Source organism: Anolis carolinensis, chromosome 5, assembly GCF_035594765.1.
Source record: "Anolis carolinensis isolate JA03-04 chromosome 5, rAnoCar3.1.pri, whole genome shotgun sequence".
NCBI lineage: Eukaryota > Metazoa > Chordata > Lepidosauria > Squamata > Dactyloidae > Anolis > Anolis carolinensis.
In genome coordinates this window covers 3,845,726-3,864,052 of record NC_085845.1, presented here as the reverse complement: position 1 = coordinate 3,864,052, position 18,327 = coordinate 3,845,726, and the positions used below count along the sequence as shown (strand labels likewise).

General features: G+C 43.5%; 2 protein-coding genes across 7 annotated transcripts in view; one reads left to right on the top strand and one right to left on the bottom strand.

Moving 5' to 3' along the window:
• Positions 1-18,327, top strand: part of LOC103281892 (drebrin-like protein A) — a 215,788-nt gene that overhangs the window by 47,123 nt on the left and 150,338 nt on the right. The window lies entirely within an intron of this gene.
• The window catches only part of rtkn (rhotekin), a 73,961-nt gene that overhangs the window by 7,322 nt on the left and 48,312 nt on the right, over positions 1-18,327 (bottom strand). For 5 of the 6 annotated variants that reach the window (XM_062981915.1, XM_062981912.1, XM_062981914.1 and 2 more), the window contains exons 6-10: positions 16,394-16,627; positions 16,201-16,295; positions 9,415-9,521; positions 7,730-7,855; positions 914-1,079 (exon numbers count right to left, since the gene is read on the bottom strand). In XM_062981915.1, coding sequence (XP_062837985.1) covers positions 914-1,079; positions 7,730-7,855; positions 9,415-9,521; positions 16,201-16,295; positions 16,394-16,627 — 728 coding nt within the window. The remainder of the gene's footprint in view (positions 1-913; positions 1,080-7,729; positions 7,856-9,414; positions 9,522-16,200; positions 16,296-16,393; positions 16,628-18,327) is intronic. The other variant, XM_062981913.1, reaches the window with a different exon arrangement.

The window sequence follows — 18,327 nt, the reverse complement described above, 5'->3', positions numbered from 1 at the left end:
GACAATTGTAGAACTTTCTTCGTAGATATTAATCTATATATATAAATGAGTGATGGCATCATGGCGACCCACAAACCAACAAAACAACAGGCCCCCCAACCTCGAAATTTGACAACAAAACCCATCATCCATGCCACTAGGTTGATACAACAAAAAGAAAAGAAAAATAAAGTCCTAATTAGAGGGAGAGCAATAATTGTTTTTATCCAATTGCTGCCAGTTTAGAGGGCTAATCTCTGCCCACTTGGTCTCCTAGCAACCAACTAAGCCAAGGGACAGCCAAGGTTCAGTTTGGGGACAGGCAGATTTAGGCCTCACTTAGGCTTCTTCCACAGATTATCTAATTTGCACTGGATTATATGGCAAACGTTTACCCTTGACCTTAACTACCACCAATTCCTCAATACTTTATTTCCCATACCACCATACTTCGCCACAGCAACGCGTGGCCGGGCACAGCTAGTAATTAGTAATTTAAGAAATGTTCTAATGCAAAATAAGATGCTACGAAAATTCAGTTTAATTTCCATTGAAGAAGATTTGGAAAAAGAATATATGAAGGCTAGGAGACAGCGTGAGAAGACATAAAAAGATACAACCAATTGTTTGAATCCTCAAAATTTTATGAAATGTGTCAAAGAAATAGAGATGAAGACTTTGTTGTAACAATGATAATTTTGTAAAAGAACTCCTCATCTACGCATAACCCTCTTCGTTTTCTCCTCGCGACATGCCAGTCACTTGTGAGGATGCAACTAACCAATCACTCATCTATTGTCCTCAAATTTCTACATTTCCTTCCCTTGTCCCCTCATCTCCTACTTTCCTTGGAAACGCTTAATAAAAAATATTTGATGGAAAAATGAATCAAAATACAAGTATAGTTTCCCCAGTCCCACCCCTCTCCACTCACTCATGTCATAGAAATGCTGCCAAAAAGCCTCCATCCAGCGCTGGGTCTCGGCACGCGACTCCGCCAGCAGCGTGTGGGTCACCTCCTCGGCCCCATAGCGGTTGGTCACCGTCATGCAGTGCAAGCGGTTCTTGGGGTCCTTCTCGGTGGCGCGGATCCGCGTCTCCTGCAGGCACATGCGAGAGAGAAAGAAGGGGCTGTTCAACATATTTGGTCTTAATGTAGCCATGGGCCAACTTGGGCCCTCCCTCCAGGTCAGGGGTCCCCAAACTAAGGCCCGTGGGCAGGAGGTGGCCCTCCAAGGTCATTTACCTGGCCCCTGTCCTAAACTTTAGACTTAGGGTTGACCTAAGTCTACCTGATTTTGGGGGCTCTTTGCTTACCTGTGGTCTTATGAGATCGTCTAGATGGTCTTTGGAGGTCTCTTTGCTTAGCTACGGCTTTATGAGACCATTTAAATGGGTTTTGGAGGTCACTTTCCTTATCTATGATTTTATGAGAACATCTAGATGGCCTTTGAGGGTCCCATTCCTTAACTATGGTTTTATGAGATTGTCTAGATGGCCTTTGGGGGCCCCTTTCCTTACCTATGGTCTTATGAAATCATCTAGATAAGTCTTTGAGGTCCCTTTCCTTATCTATGGTCTTCTGATGGCCTGATGAGATCATCTAGATGGCCTTTGAGGGTCCCTTTCCTTACCTATGATCTTATGAGACCATCTAGATGGTCTTTGGAAGTCTCTATTCTTACTTATGGCCTTATGAGATCATCTAGATGGTCTTTGAAGGTCTCTTTGCTTAGCTACGGCCTTATGAGACCATCTAGATGGCTTTTGGAGGTCACTTTCCTTACCTATGGTCCTATGAGACCGTCTAGATGGCCTTTGAGGGTCCTTTTCCTTACCTATGGTTTTATGAAATCATCTAGATAGTCTTTGAGGTGCCTTTCCTTACCTATGGTCTTATGAGACCATCTAGATGGTCTTTGGAGGTCTCTTTCCTTACCTATGGTCTTATGAGATCAGGAGTTCCCAAACAAAGGCCCAAAGGCCGGATGCGGCCCTCCAAGGTCCTTGACCTGGCCTCTGTCCTAAACTTTAGACTTCGGGTTGACCTAAGTCTGAAACGACTTGAAGGCACACAACAACAACAATCCTAATTTTGGACTCTTTCATCATACTCCGGCCCCCCAGCAGTCTGAGGAACTGTGAATCGGCCCTCCACTTAAAAAGTTTGAGGACCCCTGCTCCAGATGTTTTGGACTCCAACTCCCACCATTCCTAACAGCCTCAGGCCCCTTCCTTTTCACCCCCAGCCGCTTAAGCGGCCTGAGGCTGTTAGGAATGGTGGGAGTTGGAGTCCAAAACACCTGGATGGAGGGCCCAAGTTGGCAAGCCTAAATCATGGGGTTTTCTTGGCAAGGTTTGTGCAGATGGGTTTGCCGCCATGGTCTTCCTCTGAATCCCCAGCTACACTGTTATATAATGCAGATTCATAATGCAGTACAGATGGGACCCGAGGCTGAGAGAGTGTGACTTGCTCAAGGTGACCCAGTTGGTTTTCATGGGGATGAGAATCAGTATAACACGCTGCCTCCCACAAATTATTGTACATTGCTATTATATTTGTTTATAAGAGGGTTGAATGAAAAGTAATGCCTCCACCTTCGTAACTCCTCAACACATGGCAGATACTGGCTTGTTCCGTAGACTCTCCTCTACCATTTCCTTAGCATTAAACGGTTGTGTTGTTAAAGTGCGAAATATGGAACCCTGCACAGACGGGGAAGCCTTAGCACTGAACGGTTGTGTTGTTAAAGTGCGAAGTATGGAACCCTGCACAGACGGGGAAGCCTTAGCATTGAACGGTTGTGTTGTTAAAGTTTTAAGTATGGAACCTTGTGCAGACGGGGAAGCCTTAGCATTGAACAGTTGTGTTGTTAAAGTGCGAAGTATGGAACCCTGCGCAGATGGGGAAGCCTTAGCATTGAACGGTTGTGTTGTTAAAGCACGAAGTATGGAACCCTGCGCAGACGGGGAAGCCTTAGGATTGAACGGTTGTGTTGTTAAAGTGCAAAGTATGGAATCCTGCGCAGACGGGGAAGCCTTAGCATTGAACGGTTGTGTTGTTAAAGTGCGAAGTATGGAACCCTGTGCAGATGGGGAAGCCTTAGGATTGAACGGTTGTGTTGTTAAAGCGCGAAGTATGGAACCCTGCGCAGACGGGGAAGCCTTAGGATTGAACGGTTGTGTTGTTAAAGCACGAAGTATGGAATCCTGCGCAGACGGGGAAGCCTTAGCATTGAACAGTTGTGTTGTTAAAGTGCGAAGTATGGAACCCTGTGCAGATGGGGAAGCCTTAGGATTGAACAGTTGTGTTGTTAAAGCACGAAGTATGGAACCCTGCGCAGACGGGGAAGCCTTAGGATTGAACGGTTGTGTTGTTAAAGTGCGAAGTATGGAACCCTGCGCAGACGGTCGGTCAGTGCGTCTTAAGAAACATGCAGTCACTGAATTCTTGACCACAGAAGATGTCACCCCAAAGGAAATTCATCCGAGAATGCAAGCTGATTAATGGTGGTTGTGTTGATGTGAGTCCTGTGCGTCATTGGGTGAGTAAGTTTAAAGATGTCAAGGTGGGAACATCTGACTTGCGTGACAAACAAAGAGTTGGACGTCCTGTGACAGCAACCACCGAGTTTCACAAGCAAAAGGTTGACAGATTGATTCAGGACGATCGTGGTATCACTCAGAGAGAAATTTCAAGCGTAATTGGCATTTCACAAGAACATGTCACATTATTGCTTTGCTTTGCTATCGGAAGATCTGTGCACGATGGGTCCCGTGAGACGCCGGTTGCGGAAACAGAGTGTCAACTTCTTCCGTGACGGCTTCAGAAAACCTGTTCATCGTTGGCAGAAATGTATCCAATTGTCTGGTGATTATGTGGAAAAGTGGTCATTAGCGAGCACATTCTAAGGATTATTTCTGCGTTCGATTTATTAAAATATTCCCATCCAAACCCAAGTAACGAAGGTGGAGGCATTAGTTTTCATTCAACCCTCGTACTCCACTGTCTTTTCTCAAACAAAACTCAAAGTGGCGTATTAAACGCATCAAAACAACTCAAAGGTTTAAAACATTTGAAGCCATGAAGGCTCAAGTATCTGGCTCCCTAGGCTTCAATAAAAAGCAACACGTTGCTTCTGGAAAGAAACCAGTGTTGCTTCTGTTCTTGTGCAAAGGGCAAAACATACAACATCCACTCTCCTGCCATCAGAAGGTCTTCCAATGGGGATTGTGTTCCCCCCCGAAAGATACTCCTGGATTGTAACTCCCAGGTGTCCTAGCCAACACTGTCAAAGGTGCAGGATGCATTATGAAAAGCCAGGAAGAGATTAACCACAAATTCCGCAATGTTGGATGGTTCCAATACATGCAATTAAAAGAATATTACAATAAAGATAAAAATTTGGGATTCGAAGAGAAAGAGTGTTTCTGGGACAAGGTAATGAAATTGGAAAAAAAAACAAATATCCATAATTTATGCAAAACTAATTGAATGGGAGACGGAAATGGTGCCAATAAAAGAAAGTATGACCAAATGGACTAAAAATTTTGGTTAAAAAATCTATCTAGAAGAATGGGAAAAGGCCTGGAACTCCAGATTAAAAATTACTTACGCAATAGAATTGAAAGAGAATTGGATTAAAATGTTTTATCGCTGGTATTTGACCCCCCCAAAATTATCAAATTATTATTTTAAAAAATTCAAATAAATGCTGGAAATGCGACAACCAAGTGGGAATGTTTTTCCATTGCTGGTGGACTTGCAAAAAGGCGAAGAACTATTGGAAGAAAATCCACCAAGAAATACAAAAGATGTTACAAATTAAAATAGAGCTGGACCCAAAATATTTTCTTCTGGGGATGCTTAATATTGAAAATGTTAAAAATAAAGAAATCCTTTTTAGCTATCTTACTACGGCGGCAAGAATAATATATGCCAAGTATTGGAAAAAGAAAGAAACCCCCGAGTTAAGCTGCTGGTTAAATAAGGTCTTGGAAATAATGAATATGGATAAATTGACGTATCTATTAAAAATAATCATGGTATTCCAAAAAAGCAAACAAACTGGGACCTGATAAAAAAAGCATTTGATAGAAATGCAAATGAAGGTGCTAATTTAATTTAAATAGATGGTTTGTTGATATAGACTGAATGTAAGAAGATGCTGACACCAAAGAGGAAAAAAGAAAAAGAAAGAAACAAGGGGGGGAAAAACTTTTTAAAGTATCTGTGTAAGAGATGGAAGTCAACTTTTTAATTTATTATTATTATTGTTGTTGTTGTTGTTGTTGTTCTTTTTTCCCCTTTTTTTCTCTTTCTTTTTCTTTTTCGCTTTACTTGGTATGGGTTATGAATACCCACTTTTTTCCCTTTCTGCCTTAATTTTTCCCTTTCTGCCTCTTCTGCCTATTTCCTTCGCCTCCTTTTTTAAAAACCCCATTTGTTCTCACTCTTTCACTGTAAATTTTATTTGGAAATCTAATAAAAACTATTTTTTTTAAAAAAAAAAAAACGTGCAGGATGCTAGAAGTTACAGTCCCAATGCGCCTGGAGACAGACCCTGCTCTACATGAAGGTTATGAGCCAAGAGGGTGAAGGCGCATGACTGGAACGTGTGAGAGGCAGGAAACAAACACGACTGCAGTTTAGAAAAAGAACATCCCCTTCCGTCTGCGTGAACAACTCCTCCCTCTTTTGCAGAGTGGCACACTCGCACACGACACATGCTCAGGCGCTATGCGCAACTGCAGCCACAAGTGGGCGGCCGTTCAGGGTTGGGAAGTGCTCAGACAATGAGAAACACAGGCACATTCATGTTTTGGTGATCTGTCCTTTTGCATTAGTCGGGAGGGACCCCAAGGGCCATCCAGTCCAACCCCATTCTGCCAGGAAGTAAAATATAATCAAAGCACCTCCAACAGATGGCCATCCAGCTGGCTGACTTTGCAGCTGCGAGGCTATTCAATGCTATTCAAGCTTGCTAATTGCAACGCCCACACTTCGTTCAACAGACAAGCGTTCTTTCTCACACCTTGGACATTATTCCACAGATATATACAGGAGAGCAGGGGTCCTCAAACTAAGGCCCGGGGGCCGGATGTGGCCCTCCAAGGTCATTTATCTGGCCCCCCTCAGTTTTATAATATAATATTTTTATATCATTTTAAATAATATAATATATTGTATATACATATAATATTGATAATAATATTATATTATACAATATAATACTAATAATAATACCATATAATAATATTAATTATATGTTATATATTACATATAATATTACAGTATAGTGGTATAGTTCAATATAGCAATATATAATGCTAATATTGTGCTATGCTAATAATATAATATATTGTATGTACATACAGCTGCTCTGAGTCCCCTTTGGGGTGAGAAGGGCGGGATATAAATGTAGTAAATAAATGTAGTAAATGAATAAATAAATAATTTTAGATTTAAGCTCACCCAAAGTCTGAAATGACCTGAAGGCACACAACAACAATCCCAATTAACTTGACTATCTCATTGGCCAGAAGCAGGCCCACACTTCCCATTGAAATCCTGATAGGTTTATGTTTATTACAATTGTTTTCATTTTTAAATATTGTATTGTTCTTTCATTATTGTTGTTGTTTTGCACTACAAATAAGACATGTGCAGTGTGCCTAGGAATTTGCTCAGTTTTTTTTCCCAAATGATAATTCGGCCCCTCCACAGTCTGAAGGATTGTGGACCGGCCCTCTGCTTAAAAAGTTTGAGGACCCCTGCAGTAGAGTCTCACTTATCCAAGCCTCGCTTATCCAAGTTTCTGCATTATCCAAGCCATTTTTGTAGTCAATGTTTTCAATATATCGTGATAGTTTGGTGCTAAATTCGTAAATGAAGTAATTACAACATAACATTACTGAGTACTGAACTGCCTTTTCTGTCAAATTTGTTGTATAACATGATGTTTTCGCGCTTAATTTGTAAAATCATAACCTAATTTGATGTTTAATAGGCTTTTCCTTCATCCTTCCTTATTATCCAAGATATTCGCTTATCCAACATTCTGCCGGCCCGTTTAGCTTGGATAAGTGAGACTCTACTGTATATATACTCCACTTGTCTCATTTCCAACAGACCTCTAAACAAACCTCCGAAGACGACAGCCACAGATGCAGCCAAAACATCAGGAGAGAATACTACTGGAACATAGCCACACAGCCTGAAAAACTCACAGCAACACAGCCTTTAATATTTAAACCTGGCTCTCATGTCCCCTCTCCATCGTCTGTTCACCAAATTCTCTAAGTAAACATACTCAGCTTCTTAAGCTGTGTGGCTTCCAGACTTTTGTTCATTTTGGTCGTTCTTCTCTGAGCAGCTTTCAATATCTTTTTTCGAATTGATTTGCCCAGAATTGGATGCAGCCTAGAATCACGTTGGCTTTATGAGCTGCGGCATCACACTGTTGACTGATGTTTCTCCTCATAGCTCCCTGAAGAGCACCAAGGCCAACATCCACTAAGCTTTGTAGCAAATAAAGATAATAATTTTTGGCATCCTGATGCATGCTTCTTTCTTAAGGGTGGGTTTCACACTGGAGCCACCTCCCCAACTAGTGCTGGTCTTTGGTGTCACCCAACAGAGTGGACAGGGAACACTTGCCCTGGGATGGGTGGAACTGCAGAGTGGGCAGGGGGCTGCACAAAGCCCGAGAGCCCACCACCCCCTTGGGCTCCCTGTGCATGCATGTACCTTGTTGATGGCAATGGTGAAGGCTGGCTCCTCCTGGGTCTCCGCATCCTGGGGAAGGCGGTAGCAGAAGAGCTTGGGCCCACGCAGGACGGAGAAGAGGCGCAGCCACCCCGGTTGGTCCCCCTGCTGCACAGACACATTGGGTGGCTTAGGGACAGCTCATGGACACCCTCACCACCCATCCCTTCCTGCGCCCCATATTCTTTACTCTTCTGCCAGCCCCTCACTCATGGCCCTAACCCGTACTCTGACCTAACCCTGACCTAACTCTAACTCTAACACTAATGCTAATCCTAACCTAACCTTAACCCTAACCGTACCATAATCCTAACCTAAGGCTGACCCTAACCCTAACCCTGACCTAACCTAACCATAATGCCAACCTAACCCTAAACGTAATTCTAATCTGAACCCTAACCTACCCGTAACCCTAACCCTAATCCTGACCTAACCTAACCCTAATGCCAACCTAACCCTAAACGTAATTCTAATCTGAACCCTAACCTACCCGTAACCCTAACCCTAATCCTGACCTAACCTAACCCTAATGCCAACCTAACCCTAAACGTAATTCTAATCTGAACCCTAACCGTAACCCTAACCCTAACCCTGACCTAACCTAACCCTAATGCCAACCTAACCCTAAACGTAATTCTAATCTGAACACTAACCTAACCGTAACCCTAACCCTGACCTAACCTAACCCTAATGCCAACCTAACCCTAAACATAATTCTAATCTGAACCCTAACCTAACCGTAACCCTAACCCTAACCCTGACCTAACCTAACCCTAATGCCAACCTAACCCTAAACATAATTCTAATCTGAACCCTAACCTAACCGTAACCCTAACCCTGACCTAACCTAACCCTAATGCCAACCTAACCCTAAACGTAATTCTAATCTGAACCCTAACCTAACCGTAACCCTAACCCTAACCCTGACCTAACCTAACCCTAATGCCAACCTAACCCTAAACGTAATTCTAATCTGAACCCTAACCTAACCGTAACCCTAACCCTAACCCTGACCTAACCTAACCCTAATGCCAACCTAACCCTAAACGTAATTCTAATCTGAACCCTAACCTAACCGTAACCCTAACCCTAACCCTGACCTAACCTAACCCTAATGCCAACCTAACCCTAAACGTAATTCTAATCTGAACCCTAACCTAACCGTAACCCTAACCCTAACCGTAAGCATAACCTAACCCTAATCCTAAATCTAACAACTAACTCTAACCCTGACATTAAGTCCATTATATATGGGTTATATGGCTGTGTGGAAGGGCCTTGAGTCTACACTGCCATATAATCCAGTTAAAATCAGATAATCTGTATTTTATAGGCAGTGTGGAAGAGGCCTAAGTGAGGCCTAACTCTGCCTGTCCCCTGGGCTGAGTGGGTTGCTGGGAGACCAAGTGGGCGGAGCTTAGCCTTCTAACTGGCAGCAATTGGATAAAAACAATTATTCCTCTCCCTCTAATTAGGACTTAATTTTTCTTTTCTTTTTGTTGTATGAACGTAGAGGCATGGATGAGGGGTTGTGCTGCCAAGTTTAGTGTTTCTGGGATGTGCAGTTTTGTTGTTTTGTCCTAGGCTGAAATTTCATTACCCTTTTATATAGATAGATTGTGCAATGTACAACAGCACTGGACATGGAGCATAGAAAAAGCCCCTACCTGGACCTTGAGGAAGCCGCACATCATCTGGTGGACCATGCAGTTGGGCTGAGCGGTCAGGCGACAGCAGATGCTGCCATAAAGGGGGAGCCAGAAGGAGCTTTCCTCTGTGGAATTGGGGGGGGGGGGGAGAGAGAAACAAAGGGAGGGGGGGGTCAGAGACTGAAGGGAGAAGCCTTATACATTCCAGAGGAATCATAGCATTGGAAGAGACCACAAGGGCCATCTAGTCTTTTCTATTCATGACTCCTCTTCCCTTGAGAAATTATGACATGACCTGTGATGCCTCATGGGCCTTGTAGTCCCGCTCCTAGTGTCACTGTGACAGATGAGGATGAAAACATGGGGTTTTCTCCGGATCAACAACAGCCGGAATCTTTCCAGATGCCTGATGTTGATGTTCTCGCCCCAGAGCCAATTAAGACGGACCTTGAACAGCTCTCACCTCCCTTCGCTAGGAGACAGTCCTTTGCTACAGACAGGGGAGTGAAAGAGCGGGTTCGCAGAAGCTTGAGAATTGCAGCCAAACAAGACTCTGATTAGCCATGTTTCCCCTGGGAAAATCCAGGGAGTCTCACATCTGGAGAAAGTTGGGTTTCGTTTCCCGTTCTCTAGGGAAAGAGAACGCTGCACACCTGCTTGGCGGGAAAACGAGACCCAGATATAGGTGCCTGGCACGGTTGGTCCGATGAGGAGTCAACAGAGCAGCTTCAGGAGTGAAATTGCGTTCCAGCCTTGTGTGGACTTCGCAAAGTCCGCAAATCCAGTTCCCTTGCCTTGCTCATTCAAGTATTTCAAGAATTGCCTTGCTTTGCTTCTAGCCACGGACCTTGCTTCAAGAATCAAGTCTTGCCCTCGTACCTTGTTGTGGATTTTTACCTTGGACCCTGAAAGACCCTGGACGTTTCCCCACACTATTGCTTGGCAATAGTGTGTGTTTCGGTTTGGATTTAACTTTGAACTCTAATATCATTTATTGGACAAAACATTTCTGGACTATATTTGACCTCATTTGATAGGTCTGTTTCTGGACTATACTTTCTACTTGTTTTTATTACTTTTATATATTTCCTTAATAAAGATATTAGATAGTTATTGGCCTCCGTGTTTGGTTCTTGGTGCTCCGTAGCCTTGGGCGTGACATGACCCCAGGTACATAAAATAGGTATACAAATCAAACATTTACTCCAAAAAAGCCAGCACAGCCGGGCTGTGGCGCAGCTGGCTAGTAACCAGCTGCTATAAATCACTACTGACCGAGAGGTCATGAGTCCGAAGCCCGGGTCGGGTTAAGCCTCCAACCATTAATAGTCCCGGCTTGCTGTTGACCTATGCAGCCCCGAAAGACAGTTGCACCTGTCAATTAGGGAAATTTAGGGACGCTTTATGCGGGAGGCTAATTTACAACACCATAAAACTGCCAGCAAAACACGAGGAAAGGAATGAGGAAGAACAGCCACTACTGGACGGTGAAGCAACAGCTCCCCCTGTGGCCGGAATCATGAAGCTGGAAAAATGTTAAAAATGCCTCTGAGTTTGTCTAATGTATGTTGTTTGTCTGTTGGCATTGAATGTTTGCCATATATGTGTTCATTGTAATCCGCCTTGAGTCCCCGGGGTGAGAAAGAAGGGCGGAATATAAATACTGTAAATAAATAAGCATTTGCTAAACAGGCTGACTTTCCTTTTTTGTGAATACTTTTCCACAGAGTCCATTGTAAACACTGCTAACAGTTTTGTGCAAATGGATGCCATTCAGAAACCTTTTGCAAACATTTTCCTGATCTTATTATTGAGCTCAGGGGGGCCCAAGTGGGGTCTGGACCTACAGTTTAAGAAGCAGTGATTTGGTCCAACCGCCTTCTGCCATGCAGGAAGACACAATCAAAGACTTCCCAACAGATGGCCATCCAGCCTCTGTGTTGTCGAAGGCTTTCATGGCCAGGATCACAGGGTTGTTGTATGTATTCCGGGCTGTATGGCCATGTCCCAGAAGTATTCTCTCCTGATGTTTGGCAGGCATCCAACCTCTGAGGATGCCTGCCATAGATGTGGGCGAAACGTCAGGAGAGAATACTTCTGGAACATGGCCATACAGCCTAGAAAAGACACAACAACCATCCAGCCTCTCTTTAAAAACCAGAGAGAGAGGATATCCTACACTAGTTTTTTGTGTGTCAGGAGTGACTTGAAATACTGCAAGTTGCTTCTGATGTGAGAGAATTGGCCGTCTGCAAGGATGTTGCCCAGGGGATGCCCGGATGCTTTCGATGTTTTACCATCCTTGTGGGAGGCTTCTCTCATGTCCTTGTATGGAGCTGGAGCTGACAGAGGGAGCTCATCCGCACTCTCCCCAGATTTGAATGGGCAACCTTCAGGTCAGTAACCCAACCTTCAAGTCAGCAGTCCTGCCGGCATAAGGGTTTAACCCAGGGGTCCTCAAACTTTTAAAGCACAGGGCCGGTCCACAATCCTTCAGACTGTTGAGGGGCCGAATTATCATTTGGGGGAAAAAAAACCAAACAAATTCCTATGCACACTGCACATATCTTATCTGCAGTGCAAAACAATGACAATAATGAAAGAACAATACAATATTTAAAAATGAAAATAATTTTAACCAACATAAACCTATCAGGATTTCAATAGGAAGTTTGGGCCTGCTTCTGGCCAATGAGATAGTCAGGTTAATTAGGATTGTTGTTGTTGTTGTGTGTCTTCAAGTCATTTCAGACTTTGGGCGAGCTTAAGTCCAAAATTATTTATTTATTCATTTACTACATTTATTTACTACATTTATATCCCGCCCTTCTCACCCCGAAGGGGACTCAGAGCAGCTGTATGTACATACCGTATATTATATTATTAGCATAGCACAATATTAGCATTATATATTACTATTTTGAACTATATCACTATACTGTAATATATGTAATATATAACATATAATTAATATTATATGGTATTATTATTATTAGTATTATATTGTATAAAATGATAATGTTATTATATCATATGTATAGACAATATATTATATTATTAAAACGGATATAAAAATATTATATTATAAATGAGGGCGGGGTCCAGGTAAATGACCTTGGAGGGCCACATCCGGCCCCCGGGCCTTAGTTTGGGGACCCCTGGTTTAACCTATTGCGCCACCGAGGGCTCCTCCTGCACCAGGTAGCAGTGAAGGACTTTCAGCATGCAGGGAAGGGAAGAGGCGTGTTATTGAAACAGAGCAATTTAAACGCAGGCCACAAACCAATCAATCGTAGGGCTTGGTACAATGGGGGCCCCAGACAAGGCATTCCTTTCGTTGCCTTCTCCTGGGCGCCCAGGGCAGCTGTGGCTTCATGCTCTGCATTGCACCTGCTTCCCAGCAGAAAGAAGAGGCCATGGAGCACAACAGCTGTGGAGAATGGGGCTTTTATGGGATGGAGCTCAAGGGGATGAGTACAACCCCCTGCTCCCCATCCAAGAAGGGACACACACACACACACACACACACATACACACACACACATACACACACACTGAATGTGACACACAAGCCTGGTGTTGACTGGCTATGTTGCACGCAGCTCAACAAACTCTTCCACCAATTCAAACAGGGACCCCTTGCAGCTGGGAATGGAGTCCCCACCAGCATAATAATAATAATAATAATAGTAATAATAATAATAATAATAATAATAAACCGCACTACAAACTAGAGCTGACAGCTGGTACAACAAAACACTGCATGGGAAGTTCCTTGACAAAATTGAAGGAAAAGCTGACAAGGAGAAGACCTGGCTCTGGCTCACGAATGGGACCCTGAAGAAGGAGACAGAAGGCCTGATCCTTGCAGCCCAGGAGCAAGACATCAGGACAAATGCAATTAATAATAATAATAATAATAATAATAATAATAATAGAAGACCTGGCTCTGGCTCACGAATGGGACCCTGAAGAAGGAGACAGAAGGCCTGATCCTTGCAGCCCAGGAGCAAGCCATCAGGGCAAAGGCAATTAATAATAATAATAATAATAATAATAATAATAATAATAATAATAATAGAAGACCTGGCTCTGGCTCACGAATGGGACCCTGAAGAAGGAGACAGAAGGCCTGATCCTTGCAGCCCAGGAGCAAGCCATCAGGGCAAAGGCAATTAATAATAATAATAATAATAATAATAATAATAATAATAATAGAAGACCTGGCTCTGGCTCACGAATGGGACCCTGAAGAAGGAGACAGAAGGCCTGATCCTTGCAGCCCAGGAGCAAGCCATCAGGGCAAAGGCAATTAATAATAATAATAATAATAATAATAATAATAATAATAATAATAGAAGACCTGGCTCTGGCTCACGAATGGGACCCTGAAGAAGGAGACAGAAGGCCTGATCCTTGCAGCCCAGGAGCAAGACATCAGGACAAAGGCCATTCAGGCCAAGATCGAAAAATCAGCCAATGACCCAAAATGCAGACTGTGCAAGGAAACTGACGAAACCATTGATCATATCCTCAGCTGCTGTAAGAAAATTGCACAGACAGACTACAAACAGAGGCACAACTATGTGGCCCAAATGATCCATTGGAACTTATGCCTCAAGTACCACCTCCCAGCAGCAAAGAACTGGTGGGATCACAAACCTGCAAAAGTATTGGAAAATGAGCACGCAAAGATACTGTGGGACTTCCGAATCCAGACTGACAAAGTTCTGAAACACAACACACCAGACATCACAGTTGTGGAAAAGAAAAAGGTTTGGATCATTGATGTCGCCATCCCAGGTGACATTCGCATTGACAAAAAAAAAAAAAAAAGGAAAAACTCAGCCGCTATCAGGACCTCAAGATTGAACTTCAAAGACTCTGGCAAAAACCAGTGCAAGTGGTCCCGGTGGTGATGGGCACACTGGGTGCCGTGCCAAAAGATCTCAGCCGGCATTTGGAAACAATAGACATTGACAAAATCACGATCTGCCAACTGCAAAAGGCCACCCGACTGGGATCTGCGCGCATCATCCGAAAATACATCACACAGTCCTAGACACTTGGTAAGTGTTCGACTTGTGATTTTGTGATATGAAATCCAGCATATCTATCTTGTTTGCTGTGTCATAATAAAATAATAATAATAATAATAATACTTTATTTTTATATCCCGCTCCCATCTCCCCAGGGGGACTCGGGGCAGCTCACATGGGGAACAAGCCCAATGTCACATATAATAAACAGTCATACAATAAAACCAATATAAACAACTAGCTGTGCCCGGCCACGCGTTGCTGTGGCAAAGTGGTGGTGGTATTGGTTAAAAATTGTTGTGTAATTTTTATTTGACGTTATTTGTATTTTTAAAATTAATTTTATTGTAAGTTATCTTTTTATTTATTATATTTTATTATTGTCTTGTATTATTTTTAGTTATTTTCTGTTATTATAGTATTTTATTGTATTAATTTTTTAGTGTTTTTAATTATTTTTTAGTGTTTTTTATTATTTTTATTGGGTTGCTAGGAGACCAAGTTGGAGGAGCTTAGCCTTCTAACTGGCAGCAATTGGATAAAAGCAATTATTCCTCTCTCTCTCTCTAATTATTTTTCTTTTCTTTTTGTTGTATCAACCTAGAGGCGTGGATGATGGGTTGTGTTGTCAAATTTTGAGGTTGGGGGGCCTGTAGTTTTGTTGTTTTGTGGGTCGCCGTGATGCCATCACTCTTTTATATATATAGATAAAACCATACACCACATAAAACAGGATAAAACAGCATATCAAAACAATGAGCCTGAGCATAGTGCAATATATAACGTAAGTCTCAGGATAAAATATAGGGCGATCAGGAAGAATAATCCCATTTAAAAATAAAATCAACAAGAGAGGAACATCGATAAGGTGCGAAGGCTGCGACAACTACATCTCTACCTGGAGCTATTCAGGCTAAATAATTTCGAAATAGCCATGTTTTGAGGTCCTTACGAAAAATGGAGAGAGAGGGTGCCAGCCTCAACTTGATTGCAGCCATTTCCTATCATGCCCCCTCCCCCCCCCAGCTCTCAAGTCCAAAGATAAACCAAGCTGGGCACAGAATATGATTTGAGAACACAGAAATTCTGTTTGTTAAATTCTCTAACAAACCCGAACCACTTACCACTCTGACAACCACTATATCAGACTACACAGAGAAGCCACTGAAATCTACAAGCACGTGGACAATTTTATCAGAAAGGAAGAAACCATGAAAACGAATACATTTTAGTTACCAATATTGAAAAACACTAGAATTAAAGAACGATTAAAAAACACCACCCAAACAAAGGATGTCTCCAGGCAGCAAACCATCCAAAGGGAGCAAAGCCAAGCTACGTCCCAGCAGATGACCTACTCATATGCAAATGGGTGGGTCCCATTCAACATATGCAAATCAAGCTTGCTCATTATACCTTTTACACTAATTTAACAGACATCGGTTCTTTCCTCCCACCCTGGAAATTCCACAGGTATCTATACTCCACTTCTTTTGAAGATGGCAGCCACAGGTACAGGCGAAATGTCAGGAGGAAGTGCTGTTAGAACACTGCCATAAAACACCCAGTGATTCTGGCCACGAAAGCCTTCAACAACACAGGGAGGAGGGAAATTTCTCCAAAAGGACTTTTCACCCAAAGCATTCCAATTTGGGCACAACTGCTCTTATCAATGCAGAGGAATTAGGTTGTCCTACAAGGCCAGGAACTTTCTGAGACCCACACAGCACCCCAACAACCCCCTATGACTCCCCGCCTTAAATACCATTGCTGGTGACAATGAGATCGTGGGTGCGAAAGGTGTCCTGGATGTGGGTCAGGCGGAGGGTGGTGCAGGCGAGCAGCTGGTACTTGGGACCCCTGCAAGGGAAGAGAGGGGGCGTTGGTTCAGGAGGGCATGCGCACCCTTAAAGATGCATGTTTGGTGCCCAAGGGATAAAAGGGGGGGGGGTACTCACGCCACGCTGGGGGCCGGCAGCAAGAGCGGGCTGGTCCCTCCGTTGCTCAGGGGGCTCCCGGGGACGGTGCCGGGCCCCTCCATGGCCGTCCGCACCCGCTTCCCGGAGGAGCGCCCCAAGGAGCTGCTCAGGCGGCTGGCCAGTTTCTTGGGGGTGCTGCCCAGAGCTGAGTCCTCCTCCAGGCCGGCGCTGTAGAGCTCCACCTTCAGCTCAAAATCGGGGCCAGCTTCCCTGCTGTGGGGGGACAGAGGGGGTTTAGGGAGGGGGCAAATCAGTAAGGAGGACAACTGTTAGATCCCAGCCAGCCATGGCACCAGGACCTGCAGTGATTCAGGACATGAACTCTAACACAGATGATTTTGAGGGCTGTACTAACATTTCCCCTCTACGGAGGGGCCTATTCAGCTGCAGGTGCCCAGAGAGAGATTGACTTTAGAGACTAATTGGGGAGGATTCTTCTACTCCTTCTTCACTGATAGAGCCAGATGTTGTTGAGACGCCTGAGAATGCGAGTTTTAATCGTAGAGATTTTGTGACCAGAGAGCGAAGTGCAAAATAGGGGGTCCGCCGGAGCCAGAGATTAGTGAACAGATGAGATAATGTTCCCATGAGAAAGTTCTGAGAGTTCATACTCCCTAATTGTGGACAGTTTGAAATCTGTTAAAAGTGTTTCGTCCAGTAGTTTTCTTGCGGTGTCAACTTTGCTTTTCCTTGAGAGAGGATTCCAGTCTCCAGTCTTGGTATGTTTCCATACCAAGTTTCCAGTTCCAGTTGGGTAGTTGCCGTGCCACGACTCTCAAGTAGACCTGGACTTCAATCTGGTTGTTTCCTTGCTTCTGATTCAAGACTCGTCTCAGCCTTGTTACCTTGCTACCTTGGATTACTACGAAGTATTTCTAGTGGACCTGAACTTTTCTTATTGCAACTCTATTATACTGACTCAATCTTTGGACAATCTATCTTCCTTAGAGAGAGCAATTGAGTTCTCATTGTGGATTATAATATTGAACCTTTTCCTTTACCCATTTGGAACTACCATTGACTTTCTAAAAAGAACTATTCCTTACTCGGACTCTATACCTAATTTCCTTTGGATATATAATTGCTTTAATAAAGATATTGTGTGTTATATTGGCTCTTGTCTGGTTTTCGAGTGCTCACGCTGCCTTGGGGTGCAACAACAACTCCAGGGAAAGGCAGCCTCATTGCAACCCTGTCCTGTTTTGTCATGCAAGAACAGCCTTAAGACACTGTGGTAAGTAAATGAAAACTGATTTACTTCAGCAAAACATAAAGTACAGCACACTCTGGAATAATACAAAAGGAAGCAAGCAAGTCATAGGGAAAACGCAGTTCTTAATATCTGATACAGTCCCAAATCAAATAACAGTCTTACTTCAGACAAAGAAACAGCAATAAATCCAGATGCAGACTCGAAGCAGGCACACAGGGAGTGAAGGCATTAGAGTCAGTTTGTTACCAGCAAGAGCTGGCTGCACCTGCTTCTGCTTTATAGCCCTGAGTCCCCTCACAGCTGCTAGGGCAGTTCCAATTACTCAGCTGCATTTCTGGCAGTTATTTTAACTGAACGACATCTCTGCTCTGTTTCCTTTCGCCTCTCCTGAAATGTGGGTACTTGCAAAGTCTCCTCCTCAGATTCCAACTCACCCTCAGATTCATGAACACTTTCCTGCTCCCCTTCCTCTTCTGAAGAAGAGGAATCCCTAACAAACCCGAACCACTAAGCTCTCCCCTCCCAAACAAAGGATGCCCCCAGGAAGTAACAGCCAGGCTTTAAAGCTGCAAGGCGACTCAATTGTTAATCAAACTGTCCAACAGCAACATTCGAACTTACCTCAAACAGACAAGAGTTCTGCCTCCCACCCTGGACATTATTCCACGGATATATATGTCAGAAATATTAAAAATTAACT